The sequence below is a fragment of the Erpetoichthys calabaricus genome, chromosome 2 (assembly GCF_900747795.2).
Source record: "Erpetoichthys calabaricus chromosome 2, fErpCal1.3, whole genome shotgun sequence".
NCBI classification, from domain to species: domain Eukaryota; kingdom Metazoa; phylum Chordata; class Cladistia; order Polypteriformes; family Polypteridae; genus Erpetoichthys; species Erpetoichthys calabaricus.
The window spans coordinates 102928668-102949355 of NC_041395.2; the positions used below are offsets into that span (position 1 = coordinate 102928668).

The 20688-nt window shown below is 36.9% G+C and overlaps 1 protein-coding gene across 1 annotated transcript in view; it reads left to right on the plus strand.

Moving 5' to 3' along the window:
• ano3 (anoctamin 3) overlaps nt 1–20688 on the plus strand; it is a 264288-nt gene that overhangs the window by 160219 nt on the left and 83381 nt on the right. The window contains exons 6-12 of the mRNA XM_028794215.2: nt 2659–2703; nt 3315–3446; nt 14134–14240; nt 14359–14414; nt 15675–15796; nt 16084–16218; nt 19795–19891. Of these exons, the coding sequence (XP_028650048.1) occupies nt 2659–2703; nt 3315–3446; nt 14134–14240; nt 14359–14414; nt 15675–15796; nt 16084–16218; nt 19795–19891 (694 nt within the window). The remainder of the gene's footprint in view (nt 1–2658; nt 2704–3314; nt 3447–14133; nt 14241–14358; nt 14415–15674; nt 15797–16083; nt 16219–19794; nt 19892–20688) is intronic.

Consider the following 20688-nt stretch of genomic DNA (forward strand, 5'->3'; position numbering starts at 1 on the left):
GTCTCACCATAAGTTGAATTCAAAAATCCTTTGCTTTTTTTTACACCTTGGATCCTTTTTAGGATTACATTCATAACCTTGGCATGACCTAAAATGCAAACATATAGAAGTCACCTATAGTGTATATAATATGTATTGTGACAATAGATGGCACTATACCAATGCTTAACCCGGCCCAGACAGACACAAGAGGCACACTTACACAACTTCACGTTTTTTATTTTCTTCTTTTCCAATTCAGCACAGCACACAGTGCACAAATCACCAGAAATATACCTCAGTCCTTTTCTTTCTCCTTCCATTATTCTGCCACCGCCTCACCATGCCTCGCAAGCTCTGTTCTCTGCCTTCTGACTCTGGATCCCTGAATGGAGTGAGGCGGCCCCTTTTATAATGCACATGGATGTGCTCCAGGTGCTCCCTGATGACCTTCCTGCAGAACTTCCTGGTGTGGCAGAAGTGCTGCATGGGCACCCGGAAGCACTCCGGGTGTACCTGCTTCCTGGTCCGGCAGCACTTCCTGGTGTAGCGGGAGTGCTGCATACCATGGCTTCTTAACCATCCAGGTGCTCCCTACCGGTGGCCAAGGGTCCCCACAAGGTTGAGCTTCTAAGCTCTGTTCCCGTGGCCCCAACACCCATCAGGGCGGCTGCCTTCTCATGTTCCAGGGGAGGTACTGCTCCTCTCCCAGTTCTCCCGTCCTCCAGGCATTCTGACTGGGCATGAGCCCTAACCATCTGCCACAATATATATATACATATATATATATATATATATATATATGTATATATATATAGTGGGATATGGCCGACCATTCATCCCGGCCAATACCCCCAGGCCGCTAGATGGAGCCCTCCTTGCAACGTGGAGATGCCCCGAATTCCAGCAGGGCATCATGGACTATGGAGTTTTAATACACAGCCCTGCTGGATAACGTCGGGGCCGCCAGGAGTCGCTGCAGGGAGGCCCAGGGATTTATATTTTCCGTATAGCCCGGAAGTATATCCAACTCACAGGAACAGAAGAAATTATATACTTCCGGGCTGAAGTTTTTGCCTGACCTGGAAGTGATAGAAAGTCACATGAACTGAGGGACAAACACTTCCGGGTCATGGACTATAAAAGGACCATGGGAAATCCCAGACAGCGAGCTGAGCTGGGTGGAAGGGTGGCAACGCGTCTGGGAGAGGAGGATTGGTTATTTGTATTGATTAGTGAGTATTGTATGTGTAGTGTGGAGTGGAGGGTGCTTTGTGCACATTATTATCATGAAATAAATAATAATTGGAGTTTTACCTGGTGTTTGGAGTGGTACCTGAGGGTTCAAGGGAGCAATAGCGCCCCCTACTGCGACACCATATATATATATATATATATTGTGACAGATAGGGGTTTTGTCCACCTCTTGAACCCTCAGGTACCACTCTGAACACGAGGTAAAAGTACAACAATATTTTATTTTGTTGTCACGTGCACAAAGCACTCTCCACACCAAACTCATATAAATCAATAAACTCTTTCTATAACCAATACAATCCTCCACTCCCAGACACTTCGCCACCCTACCTCCCAGCTCAGCTCAGTGTACTGGGCTTCCCAGAGTCCTTTTATACACCCTGACCCGGAGGTGTTCCCATTCAACAGTCCACAGTTCCTTTTCCCTTCCGGGTCAGGGTAAACAGTCCTTTTCTTCAACCCGGGAGCACATCGTTTCTTCCTGTCACGTGACCGTGACGTACTCCCGGGTTATAGGGCACATGCGAGCCTACGAGCCCCCCTACAGCGACGCCTGGTGGCCCCCAAGGTATCCAGCAGGGCTGTGTATAAAAACTACATAGTCCATGAGGCCCTGCTGGAACTCGGGGCATGTCCACTCTGCTGGGAGAGCTCCTCCTGGCGGCCTGGGGGTGAGGGCCGGAGAAAGAAGCCGCCAATCCACCACAATATATATATATAATCTATGAATATGATTTTAGCCAAAACAATTACATTTTTATTGTGTAAAATAATGTTTTTATGCATTGCTGAAAATTAATTTAAATAGAAATCACGCCATTGCTTCTGCAGCATTTTGCTTTAAAATTACTATTTTCATATTATATTAAAGGTTTTTTCTCTCTTTCAGACATTTAAAATAGAAAAAAGCCACAGTTTCCAAACTTGTTAAGAATGACTAAGTAATTATTATTGCACCACTGTGTGAGTTCAGTGAGTCACTAGTTGCATTTTTATAGAAATCATTCTGTTCAAATTGGATACTGAGAGTAAAAACTAAGGCTTCTCCACAACTTATGCAACAGTATTGCAGACTTCACACAAAGAAACAAAAGAATGAAATGATAAAAAATTTACCAAACAGTGAGAAAAACACCATCAAAAGACTGAAGAACCTGGCATTGATTAAAATTTTAGAGATGTTGAGGATCCTGAGCACCAGCATTTACAAAATTACCAGAATTCAGATAAATATGTAAGGATAAGTGGTTCAGTCATGTAATTAATTTTTAACACATAATGAAGCTTCTGTTAAATAATGGGTAAATGTGCAAAGAAATAACAGAGTGCTAGCATCACTGTCCATATTAGGCAGTCAGTCATTTAGGGTTAATGTTTATTTGTTCTCATTTTTGTCTAACCTCTGCACTTATACCTTTTCAGAAAGAAGTGTTATTTTACTGACTGGAAGAGCAAATCCATGGGCAGGTTGGTACAAAGTTGCAGAGTTTTATTGAAGAGTTTTAATTTTGGATGTTCAACCCAGCTGTAAAATCTTTTCAGTTATACAAAGGTACATTCTTCAGACTGCAGGCTAATTTACTGATCTGCTAATATTGTGTATGTTTACTAGTTTCATGTATTTTCCTTGTGAATAAAATTTGAAGTTGAGGTCATTTTTCTTCACTTAACTTTAAATTTCTGGTTCTGGTTAAATGTCCTCCAAAAAAAAACCTACCCTGTCTACAGTATATATATTGATGTTGTGAATATTAGGATAGTTTCCAGTGAACTGGGAATTTCTTTTTTTTTTTCGGTTGCATTACATTAGCTCGCAAGAGTAAAGCTACAGCAGTATGAAAATAAGCACTGAAGAAAGGAACAGTTGGCATATTAAGCATATCTTGAACAGTTGCCTGTATATCAACACATATTGGAAGAAAAACCACAAAAGAGTGAAGCCAATATTGACACTCCAGTAGTCAATCCCCTTCATAAATTATATCTTAAACATCTGCACTCATGAAATGCTTGATTGCTTACTGCTGTTTTATTCACTATGTGTTTTTGTTTTCCAACTTTTATATGTTTCATATTAGGTGTCAGCGTCACATTCGACAACTAAAGAGTTGGTTGCCAAAAAACCCCATGAAGCTGGACAAGGAAGCTTTGCCAGACCTTGAGGAAACAGACTGTTACACCGCACCATTTTGCCAGGCCCGGATGCATCAGTAGGTCATTACAGGGATAGAGTGTAGCACACCCTGTATCTCAGTTGACTATGCCTTGTGTTAGTATTTCAACTGAAAGGTGGTATCAATACTGATTTTGTGCTACTACTTTGTTTGATGTCCATCCATCCATTATCCAACACGCTATATCCTAACTATAGGGTCACGGGGGTCTGCTGGAGCCAATCCCAGCCAACACAGGGCACAAGGCAGGAAACAAACCCTGGGCAGGGCGCCAGCCCACCGCAGGACACACACACACACACCCACACACCAAGCACACACTAGGGACAATTTAGAATCGTCAATGCACCTAACCTGCGTGTCTTTGGACTGTGGGAGGAAACCGGAGCACCTGGAGGAAACCTCTGTTTGATGTTCTCTTTGAAAAGCTCTAAGTGGAAGATCCCAGTTTCATTTGCTTGTACTATAGTAATCAGGTACTACAATGAATAGACAGTCTCTACTGGTTCATCTACTGGTGGATAAGAGAGTTGTAAATAAAATACTTACTTTTTACACTAAAGAATGCTGTGCATTGTAAACCCAAATTCAGCAAGTACTATAGAAATTTACTGAAGCCAGATATTTTTTGTTTAGTTTAATTTTATTTAAAGAACAAAAAAATAACAAAACACAATCTAATCAAAAAAGTAAAGCAAGTGCAATAATGCATTCAGAAGACCATCCATGAAACTTTGAACCCCCAGCAAAGGCAGAGTTGTTTTTAATTCCAATATCAGTTGTGTGTTTTTTTTTTGTTTTGGCAGTATAAAGGAATGAGAAGTTGTGTTAGAATATTAGAACAGTCTAGACGAGAACAGGCCATTCAGCCCAACAAAGCTCACCAGTCCTATCCACTTATTGCTACCAAAAAAAACATTAAGTCGAGTTTTGAAAGTCTCTGAAGTCTTACTGTCTACCACACTACTTGGTAGCTTATTCCAAGTGTCTATAGTTCTTTGTGTAAAGAAAAACTTCCTAATGTTTGTGCAAAATTTACCCTTAGCAAGTTTCCAACTGTGTCCCCATGTTCTTGATAAGCTCATTTTAAAATAAGTCTCAATCTGCTGTACTAATTCCCTTCATAATTTTAAACACTTCAATCATGTCATCTCTTAATCTTCTTTTGTTTAAACTGAAAAGGCTCAGCTCTTTTATTCTATCATCATAATTCATCCCCTGTAGCCCTCGAATCAAGCTAGTTGCTCTTCTCTGGACCTTTTCTAGTGCTGCTATGTCCTTTTTGTAGCCTGGAAACCAAAACTGCACACAGTACTCCAGATGAGGCCTCACCAGGATGTTATAAAGCTTGAGCATAACCTCCTTGGACTTGTACCCCACACATTGTGCTATATAAACTAATATTCTGTTTGCCTTCTTAATGGCTTCTGAACACTGTCAGGAAGCCGATAGCTTAGTGTACACTATGACTCATAAATCCTTCTCATAAAGTGTACTCTCCATTTTTAGACCGCCCATTGTTTATTCAAACCTAACATTTTTACTTCCTATGTGTAATACTTCAAATATAAATTGGACAAGTGTCGTATCTTTTTTTTAAGGACAATTAAGTAATGACCATTGAGTCATTTGTTCATTCATCAAATTTGAAAGGGTAAAACCAACATTGAAGTCAAAGTAAAACTTAAATACCATAATTTTTTTCCTAATTATTTCATTGCTCAAGTACAGTGTAATGCAGAGTCATTCTTTTAACTACTTATAGTTTGGACATAGGTTTCTGCAAATAGCTATGTTTTAAAGCTCAAAAATCAAGAAATCACACATTGTGCAAAGTGTGCATCATTGACACCGGAACATGCAGCATTCAGAACACCAAAATACTAATGACCATGATAAAACAACAAGCACACACACAAAGTACTGTAGCAGTACCCATGAAAAAGGAGTATGCAAAACAGCGACAAGATTTTGTCACCAAAATGTTAAAAATGTAAACAACATTAAATCAAAATAACATGTTCCAGACTGTAAACAAATGTGAATTGAGCTATTAATATACTTCTGACAGGATATTTTTGCTTGAGAAGATCATGAAGGAACTTTTATTCTAAATTAAGCTCTTTAAGAATTATACAGGACAACAGTAATTTTATGATTTGTTCATATTTTTATTCATTTAAGGACTGCATTTCTATTAGGTATGAAGATTATTTTGTGTAGTTCCCCAGATGAATTGCTGTCATTTATAGCCATATTTCTGTAATTAAAAATGGAAATTTGTTTATGTTATCCTCAATAATGTATTATTTATTGAACTAGCTTCTTGATCCTCAAGGGTAAAGGAGTAAAGCAGTGTTGTGGTTTGCCACTCTCCTGTATGGAAATATAGTGTGCAAACTCTTGGGAGTCTGCTTACTCTTAAAAAAATACTTAACTTCCTTTAAATATCAAGGTATAGCATATTGAGCATTAAGGCATTAAACATTTTGAACGAAAGGTATAGTTTAAAAAAATTGCATAGACAACTGAATATGAAAATACAACCACTCATATAATAATAAATCACAAATAATTATAAGCAGCATTCACGTATTCTTGCAGGTAACATTAAAGGTGCCAAATGCTTACCATATGCCCTCAAACCTTTCTATGGCCCTCTTCCCAAAACACACAAGCAGGGAAAAAAGATAAGTTGAGCTGACATCCAAAATCCTAAATAACTAAGTTGCAGGTGTGAAAAATGTTGCATTTTTATTATTTTTGCACCAGTTTGGTATCAAGCATAAATAAAAAAACAGATGGTAATAATACTTTATAGCTCCCATTTCTTCTATTATACAGTATTCCTAATGAAACCTAAATAAAAATGTCTTTATTTTAATGAACATACAGAGCATGCCATTTGCTATATTTGTCAGACAGGGGAATCCAATGACATGTAAATCAAGAACCCTACATTCATAATCATTTTAAAAACCCTAACCATTAGGGGTTCATGGGAGTCAGAGTCAATTGCAGCAGTATCAGGCCATTACATTGGATTAATAATAATTACTAAATTAAAACATAGAATGCTAGATTCAAAAAATCCTAAAATGAACATGAGAACTTTGTCAGAGAAGTTAAAAGACAATACATAGACAAGCTGGAAGCTTCTGACGGCACTGACTCAAAGTGCACATGGCAAGGGCTGCAGAGTGTCACTGGCTGTGAAGAGAAAGCAAGAGAAATCGTTAGCATGGACATATTATATAATCTGGATAGGAATTTAAACAACAAGATGGTTAAGTTTGCAGATGGTACAAAACTAGGTGTAAGGGCAGATAATAGAGAATAAGGTAAATTGTTACAGAGGGACATGGACAGCATATAGGCTTGGGCAGAGCTGTGTAAAATGAACTTTAATGTAATTAAATGTAAGTTATTAGTCATATAATACAATACAAATTTTAGTGATCTTCACTAAGTGCAGGGGAAGAGTACTATAAACAAATACTTAGATAATATGCAAGTATAGGTTATACTAATTACTAATACAGAATTATTACATATAAAGATACAGATTTGTTAAAACAAACAGAAAACGATGTAGAAATTGATTAACATAAATATAACCAACATTATCTGTCCAGTAATTAATTTTTTAACTATGGCCAGTTGGCAGCAGCGAAACCTTGAAACCTTGACCAACTAGCCACCCACCCCCTCCTTTAGTTTATCAGGAACAGCACCATTCAGTAATGAACTATTGATAATGCTAAGAATTGGTGCTGCAAGAACATCCATTGAACGTTTAACTAGTTTTGTTGGGACTTGGCCTAAGGACCAAGTACTGGGTTTCATTTTAGAAATTAAAGTTACAACTTCCTATTATGTTAATAATTTTAATTTGGTAAGGTGTTGTGTAAGACAGTGTTTGCCAGTCTAGGACTAAGGTGATACTGAGGTTTGTACTGTTAATGTCTGTAGTTATTTTCCATTGTAGTTCAGAACTACCATTTGTTATATTAGCCACTGTTCTGTACAGTTCACGAGGATTATTACTATTGTTATCCATTAATCTAGAATAATAGTCGGAGCAGGCTATAAAGAGAGCTTTTTTATACTTTTTAACATTCTTCATCCATGCAGTTCAGTAGCTTTGCATCTTTGTTGCCTTCCATCTACACTCCACTTTTCAACATTCTAATTTAATAGCTTGAGTACTTTTATTAAACCAGGGTGAGTTTCTTTTTGCTTTTGTTTTAATGGGAGCTACTGTTTCCAAAGCTTTTTTATAGTCACATTATAATTTGTTTTTAGCCAATCTAAATTGTTTTCCACAATTATTTTTATGTTTCTCAAATTATCTACTATTTTTGATGCAGAATTTAGATACCACACTGTTCTAGTTTTATTCTGAGAATGTATTGGTAAGTGCAAAAAGAAGTCAAACATAATTAAGCAGTTATCAGAAATAACTTCATTTAATGGAGTAATTTTTTAATTTTGAATTTCAGCTCTGTAATAATTAAATCTAATGTGTGGTTATGACTGAGTCAGACCATTGACTATCTGAGAAAACCCTACTGAATTTAAAAAATACATACATTTGTTAAAAGTGTCAGTTTCCACATCAATGTTTATAAAAAATATCCCTTATCAACACTGCATGATCATATTTTATAACTAAATCAAATAAAAGGCTGCCAAATCAAGTCAAGAACAATGATTATGGCCCTGGTGGTCTGTAAACTTGCTGGAATCTGTATAAATACGTAATATGAGTGCACAAACAATGTAAATCTCTTTATTATATAAAAGATTCCTGCAACAAGATGATACTTTTTGGAAGATTCTTTCAAGTCCCGCAAGATGAGACTTTGGCCATGAGATTTTTTCAATTCAAGCCCTCCTCTTAACTGTATGCAACCACACACACGGTAATCTCACCTCTCGTTCATGTGAATGCTTTTGACAGACAGTTTCTGCTCTCAACTATTATAAATTTTATCATTTTCCTCACTTTAAGTTCACAATTAAAGAAGACGTATTATGTCCAAATTATATTGAAGAATTTCATCACGAAGGGTTATCAACAGAAAAATGAGTACACGGGCAATCCTAGCACCGAGAAACGATGAAGTCAAATGAATTAATGACAAAAATGTTGATCGGTTACACGGGAAATTGGTTAAATGCGTATCAATAGACTGTGCTAAAACAGTTGATGGCGATTGTGCGGAAGATGAAAACATCAACTTACAATATCCCAAAGAATATCTACAACTGTTAACACCATCCAGTCTTCCACCACACAAATTACTGTAAAAAGAAGAATGTTTCCAAGAAAGGTAATGTAGTAGATCTTGATATGCCATTTGTATTAAAATGTTAACAGTTTCCCATTAGAATAGCTTTTGCAAAGACAATTAACAAATCTCAGAGCCAAACATTCGAAAAAGTAATTTTATTTAATAGAGAGAAAGAAACAAAATTCAATCATGGGCAGTTGTACGTTGCGTTGTCACGATGAAAGTCCAAACACAGAATCAAAATTCAATGCGATATTGATGAAAATGTAATTCAAAAAATTGTTTTTACTGAAGTTTTACAGGAAAAGTGTAAGTTTAAAAAGTATTTGAGTGTTCATTTCAAAGCCAAACAGAACAAAATTGTATTACGCAACAAATACTCTTAACGCAACATGAAACATAATTCACTTTCAGATTATTACGTTTTATTCTTTTTTAATATGGTTAATTACTCGCTGTAATGTAAAATAATTATGCATATGTAACAATTCCCATGAAAATAAAAATCTGTTTAAATTGTACATCCGCCCGGGACTGGTTCCTGCCTTGTGCCCTGTGTTGGCTGGGATTGGCTCCAGCAGACCCCTGTGACCCTGTGTTCGGATTCAGCGGGTTGGAAAATGGATGGATGGATTAAAATACTAATACAGGTACCCTGATTTTAACTCTTGGTTTCATTATGTTGTTTATTCTTTGGTAATCTGGGGCCTCATGTATAACGCCGTGTGTAGAACTCACACTATAACATGGTGTAAGCACAAAAGCGGGAATGTGCGTACGCACAGAAAAATCCAGATGCAGGAATCTGTACATACACAAACTTTCACGTTCTTCCACTACATAAATCCCGATCAGCATGAAAAGTAATGTACGTGCACGCTCCTTCTGTCCTGCCCCAACTCCTCCCAGAATTATGCCTCTTTGAATATGCAAATCAATGTAAATAGCCTTCTGTGAAAAGACAATGGGAAAAGCATGGGGGGAAATATAAGCATTTCAGCGAATACCAAGTGGAGGCAAAGAAAAACGTACTATTTGTTGGTTTAAACAGTGGTATAATCAACAAAAGGAAGTTGATCGAGTGACAGAGTGTCGGAGAAAATCGAAGGCTCAAGTTCACAAAGTCGCACAGTGCCCGAAATAAAAAAAGAAATCACATATCAAAGTCGCCGTGAAAAGGTGAGTCGTAGCCCACCGTCTGAGTGTCATATGAAAGCTTATTAGGGTACAGACAAAAAAAAATAGGCACACAGTGGGGAAAAAAAGCACGAAATGTCAACTTTAATCTTGAAATTTCCACTTTAATCACGTAGTTTATTTTGCGATTAAAGTAGAACATCATAAACTTCATCTTAACATTGTTTAATTTACTAGATTCTCAAATCCCATTGTAACTAAAGTGGCACATTAAATGCTTTGTTCTGTATTTGATCTTCTATGTGCTCTACATGTGTGAATCACTACCTGCTTCTTAAACGGGCTTTCTCTTTCTCCGACAGGACACATAATCCATTTCATTCGTGATATTACAGCTCTCTGAATAATTAAAATACTGAGATGTATACGTGATATCTTTTTCATGATGATAGGAATGAAAGCATGTTATTAAACATGGGAACACGGTGGCGCAGTGCTTGTTCATGTCTCACGCAAGAGGCTTGCGGCGCCATGCGCGACCTTCGATGAAATAATTTATTACAGAAGTACTGTCTCTTTCAAATGTACTAACCTCCAATTCCTGTCCTTACTTTTCTTTCTCCAAAAACCCAATCGCCACACAATCAGCTATATAGACGTGAAGCCATCTATAAGCTTAAAACGCCGATTCTTCAAAACTTTTAAGGAACGTTGAAATATCTTCGTAGTACATGTTTAATTATTATATCCGTCTATCCTTCCAGTGTCGCGTCAGCACCAGCAAGAATACAACGCAATGCAGGAACAATCCCTGAACTAGCTAGCGCTGCGACACCGTGTCCTCACATGTTTAATTATTAGCAATAAAGATTATTTAAATGAAGTTAAAGTTTTATCTGTATAATATAATCAACACATTTTGCTGCATTTCATCTTAAAAATGATATCGTCATCATATGTAAATACGCGCTTCATAAAGTGGCGCAGGTTGTGCAATATTATAACTGTAGTGCAAGTTTACAATGAGGTGATTGTACTTATAAGTCCAAACAGTTCTACAAGGAGCACTTGATGGACTGATTGAGTGCGTTTATAGTTCTTGGGATGAAACTTTTTCTAAACCGTGAAGTCCGTACAGGGAAGTCTCTGAAGCGTTTTGCCTTGGCCCAGGCAGCGTCTGCTTCATGCTGTGTACCGATAATTCTCTTTCCAATCAGCTGCTGCTGTGATTCCCCACTCAGATACAGTGATATAAATACTCCGAGTGGTGCAGTGAGAGTAATATGGAAAAAGATGATCTGCTGTGGCAACACCTAATGGGAGCAGCTGAAAGAAGAAGAAGATGCAGTGAGAGTTACAATGCTAAAGCAGTTATGGTATTTGGAATACTATGGCTATTTCCTGGACCATTATATTGCTGCAGGTTAATTACAATCGGATGCATTACACTAATAAACAATATGCCGTTAGTTTCAGTGTATTTATGAAGCCGCGTCAAGAATGTGGAGCTAAGAAAGAAAGGGTGACCACACAGGAACAATAGCACTGCTTTGACGCTGGGTGCCGCCAGTCTGCAAAACCGAGCGGAGAAATTGCGTACGCCACGGTATGAGTTACAGTGGAAATGTGCGTTGCTTTACGCCAAGTTTAGGTTTTATACATCGCGATTTGAGCGTGGAAACGTTCGTACGCAACATTTCTGTGCGTACGCACCGTTTATACATGAGGCCCCTGGTGATTTAGATTTTGCTTCAAGACAAAATTCATAAGATTCCCCACATCAGGAATTCTGGGTAACATCTACAGGATAGAAACTGGTGGGAAAAACAACAGCCTGCGATTTCGGATCTCAAGACTGTGGTCTGGATGGTGCTATGACCAGTTAGCAAGGCAGTTTTTCTGCCATATTTTGAGATAAAACAAAAGATCACCTCCTGTTATGATGAAAACCATCTCTCTTGAAAAATCCAGACCTTTCCCATAAATCATTACAATTATTTACAGAGGCTATGCTTTTATTTTCAAACAAGTTCTCTAACCAGCAATGAAGGGAATGCAATCTATAATAAATCACATCCCTTCTATATAATCTTGATCAGTGTCAGAATTGGTAACCTGGGTGCAGAGGGACTAAATTTTGATTTATTAGACTTTCCTAGTCATAGGAAGCAGAAATGTTAGATTTGAATACAGAATGGAAAGTTTGAAACTTGAAAGTGTCCTTTATGAAAAGAATCAAGTAGTTGTAGTGGACTTGTCATTTTTTAAATGTTGACAGTGTACAGAAAAGTTCAAGAATGGTAGGCTATATAGCAGGTTGTGTGACTATACAGGTCAAGAGAGGTTATACTTAAGATTTGTAATTAATTAGTGAGGTCTTCATTAGCACTAGAGAAATTCCAGAGAAAACCACATTGTCTGATGCTGATGCTGAGAGGTATGAGCTATGAGGAAAGACTGAAGGGGTTGAGCCTTTTCAGTTTAAGAAAGGGGAGATAGTGACACAATTAAAGTGTTTAAAATCATGAAAGGAATTGTGGTAGAAATTAACATATTAATTAAAGAGAGAAACATATCCTTTAGTAGGACAAGTTTGATAAAAACCTCTTTGAGTCAGAAACCAGGCAGGAGAAAACTTGTCCATTGTGTCTTTTTTTATCTCTTCAGCAAATGTTTGAAGAAGGAGCATGCATCACAGCATTCTGATACAAAATGTTCAGAATGGTCAAAAGGGCAGAGGTCTGTTTTATAAATAATTTACATAACACTCTTCATTAATACATGCATTTACTCTAAATCATTCTTTGGTCTGTAGCCGAATGGCTTATTAAAATAAGTCTTTGAAAAGTTTGAAGAGATAACACCTTCTAAGCCAATCACTTTATAAATCTATTTTCTTTGAAGAAAATGCACTAAAGTAATCATAGTTCAAATAATAAAATAACAGTATAACCATATACCCCACTTTCCAATTCAATAATTCATCAGATGTCAACATTGAGGGTAGATGGAGCATATCTTGGCAGCATCAGGCACAAAGTTAAAACCAGTCCTGACTGGAGTGTCTGTCTGTCGTGAGATGTTCATTAACATGCCCACACTAATGTACACCAGGCCAGTTGAGGGTTAGCAATAAACTGAACACACACTCCTTTGAAATTGGTGATATAGGTAGTGGTACCATGTCGTAATTAGCAGATGGGAAGCAGTTGGTCCCCCTTTACATTTTTGCTGGGAAAGTTCCTACTGTATGTTCAATTATATGTTTGGCTGGCTTTATAGCTCTATGTTCATGCATGTCTAACAAGGCAGGGGTTGTTAAAGAATGCTGTTTCACTGATATCTCACAGCCAAACACATTTTTGCAGCTAAACACGTTTGTTAGCAATCACAGTAGTGATCACAGTAGCGGTAGCACTGATAAGAACACTGAAGATGAAAAATATGTAATACAATAATCATTGTTTCTATTTACTGATGTATAAAACAATGAAAATGCAGCCCTATTTTTGCTAAGCCCTGTGCTGTATATCAATATCTACCTAAATTAAGTTATTAATACTTACAGTTTGAATCATGTGCAGGTTTACATTTTCAGTTGCATTAAATGGTACACAGTTTTCAGTTCTCACATTTTATTTTATTATCTCCTATTATATACATCTTTCACATTTTGCTGCATTCTCTGTTAGTATTTTTTACAGTGAGGGGTGCAGCAGTTATTTCCAGCCTCTCCTAAGTAATTCCAATGTGCTTTCATGCCAGCTAAGAAAATGATCTTTTCAGTTTGTCCCAAGCATGGCACTAAATCTTTTTTAAGTGCTATGTGCTATAATATTGTGTGCTCCTTATTATTAGGTACATTTACCGGTATATAAAATTCAAATAACACCTGCTGTCATCATTATTTCTTTCTATCAATCTTTCTGCATGAAACAGCTTGGCTCCCAGTGTACTGATTTTAATGAAAGAGCATTCATCAGGAAAAGTCTGATTTTCATTAAGGTCAAGGCTGGTTACTGTAATATGATACCCTTACAGTTGCAGTAGAAGGCAGAAGACCACTTACTTAGTTGAGTGGAAAGAATTTCTTCAAGTTCAGCTGTGTTCAAGGCCTGTCTGTTCATGTTAAGACATGAAACAGTGAGGGACTGTGTAATTTCTTAACAGTTACATTATGGAGAATGCTATGCAGTATTTTACTGTACATCAGTGTTATTTAAAATATTTAAAATGTGTCAACACATATTAAAATGTCTTGTTTGTTTTATATTTTTGCTTCTGTTTAGCTTCACTATCAACAATAAAGAAACATTTTTTAGTAATTCAACAAGGAGTCGAATTGTCCACCATGTGCTACAGAGAACTAAATATGAAGATGGTAAATCAAAAATGGGTAAGTGTACTGTAAAAGTTAAGTATCAATGACATGATTTGGATGTAATTAAAGTAATCTCTCTTTCATTCAGCCTCTGTCTCTCTCTGTATATATAATTATTATTTATTTTAATTAGGAATCAACCGGTTGCTGGGTAATGGAACCTATGAAGCTGCTTTTCCACCACATGAGGTATGCAGAATAATGTCTTGCATGGCATTCAGGTTGTCTCTTTTGAACATCCCTACATGTTCAAGTTTGTCAGGATCAAATCCTTGTTTATCTTTTCTACATGGGGAAATTAAGATCATCATGTCAGCGTCAACAATCTATGCTAAATCCAAATTCTAAACAATTTAATATAATAATACATTTGTATAATGAATTTTATTTATGGAATGCTGATTAATGCGTTTTACAGAAAAAAAACCACAATATTAATTACCTGTAATATATATAAACTTAAAAAAATTATGGCAAAAAATAAAAAACAAATTCATTGACATTAATGTCTCCAAACATATATTTTCTGTTTAACTATAATTTGGGTGAAAAACAAGAAAACATTAAATTAACATGAAAAATCTTGTTTCTCCATGGGTTTAACAAATTATGGAAATAGGTTTACATCTTTTATTGCATAGGGTACAGTGTGGTTTAGTAGCTAAGGTTTTGGACTTGAAACCCTGAAGTTGTGGGTTGAAATCCTGCTACTGACTCTGTATGACCATGAAAAGTCATTTCACCTGCCTGTGTTCCAAGAAATGTAACCAGTTGTATCTCAGATGTTTCAAGTCACTTTGGATAATGGTATCAGCCAAATAAGTACTGTAAATAATAATACTACTGCTAGCTGTTAAAGTACATGAAGAAGCTTTCAAGATTACTAATATACATACAGTACATATGCATTACTTAGTATGCAATACATGGGAAACAAGCAATTTGAATTATAAATACTTAGTAATATAAGTCGTTTTTAGCAAATACAGCTGACTTCCTTTGAATTGCACTTGCAGGTTACTCAGGCCTTATCACTGTGAGAAGTATTACCCCCAAGCTCTTTGCACAAATGTTGTACTTCTGTGGTTCTTGCATATTCTGCTCCATTTTAAGCTATTTGAAACCTAGCCGCTAAACTATGAATTGAGTAAATATCCCATTTTAATTGGGAGAGTCCCATATATCAGCTCCAATCTAATTGTCTCAGCTTTAAAAAAAATCTTTACTTGTCATATATTTTCGAGGTCACGAATTTCTAAAATTCAATAACTTATACTGACATTGTGCTGTGCACATTGTTGCATGCCATGCACATCCTGCTACGATTCTGGGAGTAACTAACATCACTATCAGCTTACAAGTGTTGTTACTCTGTGCCAAGACCCATTGCTTCTTTTTCATCCTTCACCAACATGGTTTTTTGGGGCTAATATATTTTTGTGTCACCAGGGCAGCTATAAAAGTAGACATCCAATCAAAACACATGGTGCTCAGAACCACCGACATCTGTTGTATGAGAGATGGGCACGATGGGGTATGTGGTACAAGTATCAGCCTTTAGATTTAATCAGGTGAGACCATTTTCTTCTGTTTGTTTAAAAGTCTGTTAACAAGCAATAATTGAGGATCAAAACACTGAGCTAGTAGCAATATTACATTTCTTGAAATATGATCCACACCATAGTTGTATTGTTCAGAGTTTATGAAGGCCATGTGGCAAAAACTGATAAGGCATTCAAACAATGAGAGAAAGGAACTATCTATTATGCTGTTAAACTATGTGTGATACATTTACCAATGTCTGCTTTTGCATTACCATGCTACATTTTGTAATCAGTGTTTTTTCATTCCTTTGAAGAAGATACTTTGGAGAGAAGATTGGCCTATACTTTGCTTGGCTTGGTTGGTATACTGGGATGCTGATTCCTGCTGCCCTTGTTGGCCTGTTTGTTTTTCTTTATGGCTTATTCACAATGGACTCTAGTCAGGTCAGGTAAGAGGCTGCTTGTCCCACACATTTAAAGGACTATCTACATGTATACACTAAATTATATTCCTATTTTCGTTGTAGCTTTTAAACTCAAATAGAGCAAATGAAGTGTAGAATTTTCTTCTTGTTTGTAATAAAATGATTTGTCAAATAGACTTATAAATAATATTCATAAATATACTGTATAATGGTGGCATAGTGGAAAAGGCTTTAGTCCTACTGCTTCCTATCTCCAGACTCCAGTTTTAACTGCTAGCCTGGTCACTAAATGTGTGGAATATGGTTATTCATCTTTTGTGTGCTAGTTTTTTTTGGATACACCAGTTTCTCAGAGGATTCTAAAGAATTTGTTGTTGGATTACATAGTTACTGTTAATTGGTCTGCGAATACCAAGTAGAGGCAAGGAAAAATGTAGTATTTCTTGGTTTAAGCATACAGCGCAAGGCAGGAACAATCATCCCTGAACAGGGCACCAGCTCGTCACTACCGCTGCGCCACCGTGTACTCACATGTTTAATTATTAACAATACACATTATTTAAATGAAGTTAAAAATTTATCTGTATAATGTAATATACATACTTTACTGCATTTCATCTTAAAAATGATATCAAGAGCTCCAATAAGATACCGACGTAGAAGCCAGTCGTCATCATATGTAAATATGCACTTTATAAAGTGGCTCAGGTTGTGCAATATTATAACTGTAGTGCAAGTTTACAGTGAGGTGATTGTACTCATAAGTACAAACAGTTCTAACAGTAGCACTTGATGGACTGTTTTAGTGCGTTTAGAGCTCTTTGGATGAAACTGTTTCTGAACCGTGAGGTCCCTACAGGAAAGGCTCTGAAGTGTTTGCCCCACTTTATGGGAGAAGTTCAAATAGACTGTGCACATGGCTGAGGCAGCGTGTGGTAGGTGCTTTATCCGATCAGCTCCTGTAGAGCTGTGATTCCACACTCAGATACAGTGGGTTAAATACTCTTGAGTGGTGCACTAAGAGTGACAACACTAAAGCAGCAATGGTGTTTGGAATAATTTGGCCATTTTGTGTACCATTATATAGTTACGGGTTGATTACAATCAGATGCCTTAAACTAATAAACAATATGCAGTTAATTTCAGTGTACTGTATTTGGTAAAGCCACATCAGGGATGCAGATCGAAAAAAGAAAGGCAAACCACACAGGAACAGTAGCACTGCTTTGACACTGGGTGCCACCAGTTTGAAAAACCGAGCAGAGAACTTGCATACGCAAGGGATTGAGCTGGCATGTAATTGTGCATGGCTTTACACCAAGTTTAGTTTTTATACATCGCAATGTGAGTGTGGAAACGGGCGTACACAACATTTTTGTGCATACGCACCATTTATACATCAGACCCCTGGTGAAAAGGACCTCAAGACTAGTTTTTTGAAGGTTTTTCATATTTGGCTTCCTAGTGTAGTATGTAGCCACTTATATACATGTGTTTTGTCTGGTTTTGGTTTTTTATATGTGGGGATTTAATTTTTAGCATTAGTTTTTTTTTCTTTTGTTTTCATTTTAAGGGTGTTGTTTTTCACTACACTCTTGTTTTATTTGTTTAAGTAATGCCATGTTGGCCATGCGTCATCACGTTGTCACAGGATCTGTGATTTAGTGACGTCATCAGTACTTCTGCTATAAATATGTATGGTATAGGTATGTGACAAGTTCAGTATCTATCAGTGGATATCCCAAAATGCTTCTAAATCTTAACAATAGTTTCCTTCTCAACTGCTCCCTAGTGTTCATTTTTTTGTGCTTGGCTTCGACCTTGTTCTGTTTATGATGCTTAAATTTGCTTTGCCCCTTTGATTTTGTTTGCTTGGTCCTTACTGTTTTTGTGGTTTTGACTTTGGCTAGTTCCTGACTGTAGCTTTCAGCACCCTTATCATCTCCTTGTTTTGTTGCCAACTCACAGTAGTTCTGGTTACACATCTAGTGATGATAATATCTAGAAGATAATGGAGGATAGTCCAGATCAAACAGGGAGAAACTACTTTTCTCTGTTGCTTTTGGAAGATCTGCTTGCAGATTATAGAGAAGGGTAGTCTGGGATATGCCCTCAGGTCATTGCTACTGCAGCTCACATGGAGATTGAAAATGATAATATGGATGGAACTAACTCTGAAAGTAGAATTTGCAAACATTTTCCATGTTATACACATTTTATTTTCCATACTTGCTCTTTCTTTTCAGGGTAATGGAAAGCTGGTGCCTCTCCTTGCAGCAACCAACTTGGACAGGATCCTCTGAAAGGAATAAACTCAAAAGGACTCTCACATTCACAATAATCATGCCAGGCCAATTGTCAGTCAAAACTTAACCTAAAATACATGTCTTTAGATGGATACAGATGTGCTCAGAGTAAGAACAAATTCCACACATATTGTAACTAGGCCTGAAATTGAATGCAGGATCATGGAACTGATAGTCAGGAGATCTAACCACTGTGCCACCATACTTTAGGTTTTGTGATTGCACAACAAGAATGGTAGCCCAGTTATATCTGATCATTCTGACATTTATTCCATGCATGATGCATTTGCATCCTTTATGCAAAATGGTTTATTGGTTGATTTTTTTCATTCCTTCATTGCCTGATGACTGATATGATATTGTCAGCTGTCTGTTTCTGATTTCTTTATAAAGTTGCTGATTTGTATTTCCTTAAACTGCAAAGCTGACCTAATTCTCCTGCATTGCTCAAAAACAAAAATCACTAATTACAAGAATCTATAATAAGTGCTGATTTATTTAAAAAATAACCTGGACATTAGCTGGAGTAAAGAGTTAAGGAAAATGGAAACTCTAAAGTGGTCTGTTTTATAATAATGTTTGTGTAGGTGGATGTGGGAGGTATTTTTTAGTGTTAACCTTTTTGAAATTAAAAAAGTCTGTTTGCTGTCAATGTTGAGTGAACCCTCTTTGCAGAACTGTATTTTTAAAAGATACAGGTACATTGTGAAATGATGATCTGTGTTATCAAAATTCATTTGCTGCTGAGTTTATATCCAGTAATAAGTGAGAGTCAAAGACAGGTTTATCAAGACTAGAATTGCAAGATTTTATAAACAGAGATGTGAGATGCATGAACTTAACATCTTGACCTTAAAGTCCTATGAACTCTCTTTGTATATGTCTAAAGGTTTTTGTTTGAGGGCTGTTGGGAAAAGTTGTTAATGTCCATCATTTTGTACAGTATGTTTGCTCTGGTGATTTTCACCAAATCAAAGTAGAACAGCTTCTATTGTAATGCCAATAAGTAAAGGTTACAAGAAGCACGAGCAGTGGTAGCACAAATGACAGATCTGTGGGTCGCAATTCATACATTCAACAGTAATTCAATGATGGCTGTAACATTATTTACTTGTTTACTCATTCTTTTAATGTCATATGGCTATTCAGTTGAATGTGTAACATGCCCCATGGAACTATTTTTTCTCTCTTTATTTCTTTTTGAGGAAATTATGCTGCCACACTGTCCTTGTGATCTGTTTTCTGGCCAATGTCTTGTAATGCTCATTTCTTTCTGTTTTACTTGATAATGAAGCAGGGAGATTTGTGATGCCAATGACACCATTATGTGTCCAATGTGTGAAAAGAACTGCTCCTCTTGGAAACTTAGCGACAGCTGCGTTTATGCAAAGGTAGGCCCCTCCAGATACTAAAATATGTTCTTTGTCTTTTATGCCTTTAACACACAAATGTCATCCCAAAGGGAATCCCACCCAAGTGATACCCACTGAGTTTCACTGATTTTTCTCTTTTTATGCTTCAGTATTAAAAAATTAAGTCAATCTGCAGCATTATAGAAATTAAGTTTATGTTAGCAGGTGGCACAGTGGTGGAGTAGTTATTGCTGCTGTCTTACAGTGTTGAGAAACTGATTTCAACTCCTCATCCAGTGAATGTTTGTAAGGAGTGTACATAGTTTCCCTGTGTATTTTTGGATTTTCCTCCCACATCCCAGCATATACATGTTAGGGTAATTGATCATTTTTAATTGGATGGTATGGATAAGTATTACTGTGTGTTTGAATTGACTCTGCACAGATCCAGGGATGGTTACTGTCTTGAACAATGTCCTTCCTGGATAGGGTCCAGACACAGCAACTCTGAAGTGAATTAAGGAGGTTGGATAATGGATAGACAAATGCCACTCTGGCATTCTCCAGCTTACTTAATGTATTATAGGCTCGCAGGAGCGGAAACCTGCCCTGGCAGCACTAGACACAAGGGAGGAAAAGGCCAGGGCCAGGGTGCCAGTAGATTGCAGGGGTTTCTGAAACACACACCCACACTTGCCCTTATAATGGGGCCATTTTGGATTTACTAATCAACCTTTAAGCACTTTAGGCTTTCAAAGGTGCTATATAATAAAATGTATTATTATTAGTAGTAGTAGTATTAATATTAGTATTATTATCATAACCTGCATGTCTTT